Here is a 4,772-nt window from a genome sequence, read left to right on the forward strand (position 1 = left end):
AAATGCATCTTGACAATCATAAAAGCAACGACATTTTGACACTCTTTAAAATACAATAGAGGCATTCCTACTGCTGAAGCTGAGTCAACTCGACCCCTTGGGTAGGGAGACTGCAGAATGTGTGGAAACATCTCAATGTTTTTGGATGAATATTGCAGGAAATGGGTAGAGGCATCTCGATGTTACTTGCTCGTAACAAAGTCATCTCAAATATTGGCTGGATGATGTAGAGATAATGAGAAAATCATTTTAGTCAAAGTATAACAGAGGTGGCTCAACACCCTCATCAATCGAGAGACATCTTAATGCTATGGCTGCATACTGGTTAATCACTTTGTTTACTCACACTGAGTGGATAATTCTCGGTCAAGAGTTCATGCATTTATTTATTAATATACAAATTATAATAAAAATAAGAACTGTAATAATTTATCATAGTTCAATGAAATTGAAACTAAAAATTATTAAAAAAATAAACTTGTTCTAAAGAAAACAAATTCTATAAAAAATATTTTAATAAAATGTGTCTTTAGATAGTTTTACATCCCTCGTCCAATCACCATAATTTTATATTTTGATTAAGTGGTCCAAATAAAATTATATAGTATTACAATTTTATTTTAAGAATAATATTAAAAGTAATCTAATCATAAAATAAATAGACTATCATTATAATTTAATTGTTTAATTTTAAATAGTTTAAATTCTTTTTGAATAATTAATATCTATTTAATTTTTTAATCATTTATAATATACACATCCGGTAAACATAAATAATGAAATATGACACTTAGAAATCACAACAGCCACTCAATTAATTCTAAATTAGTAGAATTAGGAAGCTAATGATAATGAATCCCTACAAGGCTAGAACGAGCGGAGAGAGAGGGATATTGGGCGGTCAAAAAGGAAGGATGCTTAGATACTGTGTATGCATCAGCAAACGACTCACATATCTCTCCTGCATATATTTTCGTCGTCTTCCTTAGCTTTAACCATGTGTCCCTCTGTCACTCATTACTCTCTCTTCTTTCCCTTTCTCTATTCCTGCTGCTGATGCTGCCATACGGGTGTTGAACTCTCCACTTTCCTTTTACTTTGTCCAAACCAGTGAAAACCCATTCTCCCTACGCTCCCACAGTCTCACTTACGCAATACGTACATTTATACACGTATATGGGGCCATTGTCCTTTGCTTGAAATTCTAGCTTTTTCGTGGAAGACACGATCCGACTCTGCCACTCTCTCTCGATACCTTTTATCTCTCTCTCTCTCTCTTTGTAGCTTCGCTTCGCTTCTCTTCGATATGGAAACGGAGAATCATCATCCATATGGCATGCCTGATCTTAGGCAACTGCTCAACGGAAGACCAAGCCATTTCCAAACAGTTCCTCAGGGTCCTGAGTTATTCTCCTACGGCAACCGGAATGTGCCGTCCCCTCAACCTCCCCATCATCATCACCACCACCAGTTTTATATGATGCAAATGGCCGAGGGTAGGCAAGTTAGTCATGAATTGATGCCTCGTGGACTTCATCACGAGTTCCATTCAGATGCTACTGCTAATAATGTTACCACCACGGCTTCTGCGGCTGTCAACAGTGGTTCGACTCCTAGTGCCAGTTGTGGGTTCGATGGTGATGCTATTCCCTTTGGAGGTGATGGAGAAACTGGAAGATGGCCTCGTCAAGAGACTTTAACACTTCTTGAGATTAGATCTCGGCTTGATCCCAAGTTCAAAGAAGCTAATCAAAAGGGTCCTTTGTGGGAGGAAGTTTCCAGGTATTCACTAACTAATAAACATACCCTAACTCTCTCTCTTCTCTTTCCCTTTCCCTTTCTTTCATTTGCAAAGGGTTTCTTTTCTTCTTCTTCTTCAAGTTATCAATTACATTGGGTTCTTTTGGTTTCACTGTTACTAGCTCTACTGATATGAAAATGGGGCCTTTTTATTCATTTTATCACAAATTTTACCCAACAAAGAAAAATAAAAAGATTTCCCTTTCTTCTTTCTTTCATTCTTCTTACATGATTCCCACAGAAAGATATGTATCTCAAATCTTAACTTATGTAAAGAAAACATGACTAGTCATAGAGTTTCTTGCTGTTAGAGCAAACTTTTGAAACAAATTCAGGGTTTTAGTAAAACGACTATGCTGAAACAAGTTCAGTTCTGGACCAGTGAACCAGGTGTTGTTTCTTATTTTTTATATTTAATTGAGAAAACGAAGGATGGTTGATCATTTCAATAATCAACAGTCTCCAACTGACTTGCTTTTTCCTTTGAAAGTGTGTTGCCTTCATTATCGTGCAAAGCTTTTTCAACTGTTCTTTTTTAATTTGCCTATAAAAATGACTAACCTTTTGGATGTTTAAGTACACATCTACTAGTTTTATCCATCTTTGGTTGCATATTTGAATGGTCAATAACATGCTTTATTGGGTTAACTGCAAAATGTTCAGCAAGGGAAACCCAGTTTTTTTTTATTCATAACGTTGGTAAAAATCATCACATGACCTTTTGATAGTCATCTTTTATGTTTCAGTTACCAAATTTGAATTAGTGTTCCCATTTATAATTTCAACTTATTATCCCAATTGTCATTCATTTTCTTGTTACTGTAGGATCATGTGCGAGGATCATGGGTACCAAAGGAGTGGGAAAAAATGTAGGGAGAAATTTGAGAACTTGTATAAGTATTACAAGAAAACTAAGGAAGGGAAAGCTGGAAGACAAGATGGTAAGCATTATAGATTCTTTAGACAGCTTGACGCTTTATATGGAGAAACCAGCAACTCAGTTTCAGGCCAAGAAACTCAACTCGTTGGCAACAATTTTCGGTTCCATGCCACTCAAAACTGCAATATTACTCAAGCAAATCAAGATGTCTATCACTCTCAAAAGCTTTGTGATAGTCTAAGCTTCTCAAATTCCTTTGAATTCGACCCTACTTCCTCCGATGACAATGGTTTAAGCACTGCAGCTGCAATGGAGAATGTCACTTCATTGAGGAAGAAAAGGGGTGGTAGTAGGTGTTGGAAGGCAAAGATAAAAGAGTTTATTGATTCACAAATGAGGAAACTAATAGAGAGGCAAGAGGCATGGCTTGAGAAGCTGACAAAGACTCTAGAAGAAAAGGAGAAAGAGAGGGTTTTAAGGGAGGAACAATGGAGGAAAGAAGAGGCTGCAAGGACTGATAGAGAGCATAAGTTTTGGGCTAAAGAGCGAGCTTGGATTGAAGCTAGAGATTCTGCTTTAATGGAGGCTTTGCAGAATTTGACTGGGAAACAATTGAAGGGTGTTTCATCATCTGTAGTGATAATGGCTAATGAAATGGAAAACCAAAGTGAAACGTTAAAGGACACCGTTATTGCAGATGGGTGGCAAGAAACTGAGATTTCTAAGCTAATACAGCTGAGAACCACCATGGAAGGGTGCTCTGAGGAGATTCTATGGGAAGAAATAGCTGCTAAGATGGCTTGTTTAGGCTTTGAAAAGAGTGCTTTAATGTGCAAAGAGAAATGGGATAGCATTGGCGCTTACTTGATGAAAACAAAGGAGAGTAATAAAAAGCGAAAGGAGAACACAAGAGATCACTGTGGCTATTATCAGAACAATGAGTCACTCTACAGTGAAACACTGAGACTCCAAGAAAATGATGGCTCTTCCCCTTCTAACTTCAACACAGTTGGCAATGGTGTAAATGACAGTTGCTTTCGCTTCTTAATGAACGATGGAGAGAACTATTGGGAAAGCTATGGTTTGAAGCTCAATAAAGGTAATGAAAGCTCCCCCCAAAAAGAACAGATTTCTAAATTATTCTAATCCCACATCTGATGTATGCAAATGGGTATACTTTCAAGAGGTAAGAAACTATTTGACAAATTTTACACTCTTTTAGGATGGGTTTGTACAATGTTTAAGCAACTGATTATGAGAATTTTATGTATAGGAAATTGTGTTTAATGCGGTTCTCTTAATAAGTGCACAACTTAAGATTAATAACAATAAAGGGTTTAAGTATCTTGAAAAGAGATAAACGAGAGGCTGAAATTTTGTTCTAAATCATTGAATTCTTCATATCTTAACTTCTTAAGTACATATTTCTGCCATGCAATGAAATTTGATGATTCTTTTTTGTTCTTCATTAGTTTCAATTATCATTTGTTGTTTAAATTACTATATAGCTGGTGCAAAAATTTTTTTAAAGGTTTTTGGAGGTTATATGAAGTTGGTAATGCTGCAAAATTAATGGTGGCAAATGAATCATTAATGGGTAAAAAAATTATATAATAACTGAACTGTTAGATTCAGAGTATTTATCTTTTAGAAATGCCATAGATGATATATGTGCGTATGATTATGGTTTGCCTATAACTGTTTATACTTTGTAGCTACCGATTAAGGATCCTTTGATCGTTTTCAATAAATGCTTCTTTTTCACATTTAAGGGTGAAAAGAAACTAACAAACTTTTGGACCACCTTAAAAATTATTTATTTATTCGTTAACTATATAAATGTAAGAATTTAATATCAACCGTGGATTAACCTGAAATTTAAAGGACATAAAAGGGGCATTTAAATATTTTGGCGGATAAATTCATTGAGTAGTCTCAATCGTAAACAAAAATATTATTCTTCTTAAAAGATTTGGATTTGAACAGCTTCATCTACTAAATTCTGAACCAATATTACTTTATATATTCATTATAGATTATTCAAGAAAAAAATATTAGCCTCCTCTCCCACGTGGCTATTAAGTTCCAATAT

At 35.2% G+C, this 4,772-nt stretch overlaps 1 protein-coding gene across 1 annotated transcript; it reads left to right on the forward strand.

Annotated features, from left to right (window-relative positions):
- The first annotated feature begins 1,035 nt into the window (after positions 1–1,035).
- Positions 1,036–3,920, forward strand: LOC120200850 (trihelix transcription factor PTL-like). The gene is made up of 2 exons (XM_039201597.1): positions 1,036–1,782; positions 2,626–3,920. Exons 1-2 carry the CDS (start codon positions 1,307–1,309, stop codon positions 3,824–3,826), a joined length of 1,677 nt encoding a protein of 558 aa, XP_039057528.1. The 5' UTR covers positions 1,036–1,306; the 3' UTR covers positions 3,827–3,920.
- The last annotated feature ends 852 nt before the right edge of the window (positions 3,921–4,772 follow it).

The sequence above is a fragment of the Hibiscus syriacus genome, unplaced genomic scaffold, assembly GCF_006381635.1.
Source record: "Hibiscus syriacus cultivar Baekdansim isolate YM2019G1 unplaced genomic scaffold, ASM638163v2 tig00006570_pilon, whole genome shotgun sequence".
Lineage (NCBI taxonomy): Eukaryota > Viridiplantae > Streptophyta > Magnoliopsida > Malvales > Malvaceae > Hibiscus > Hibiscus syriacus.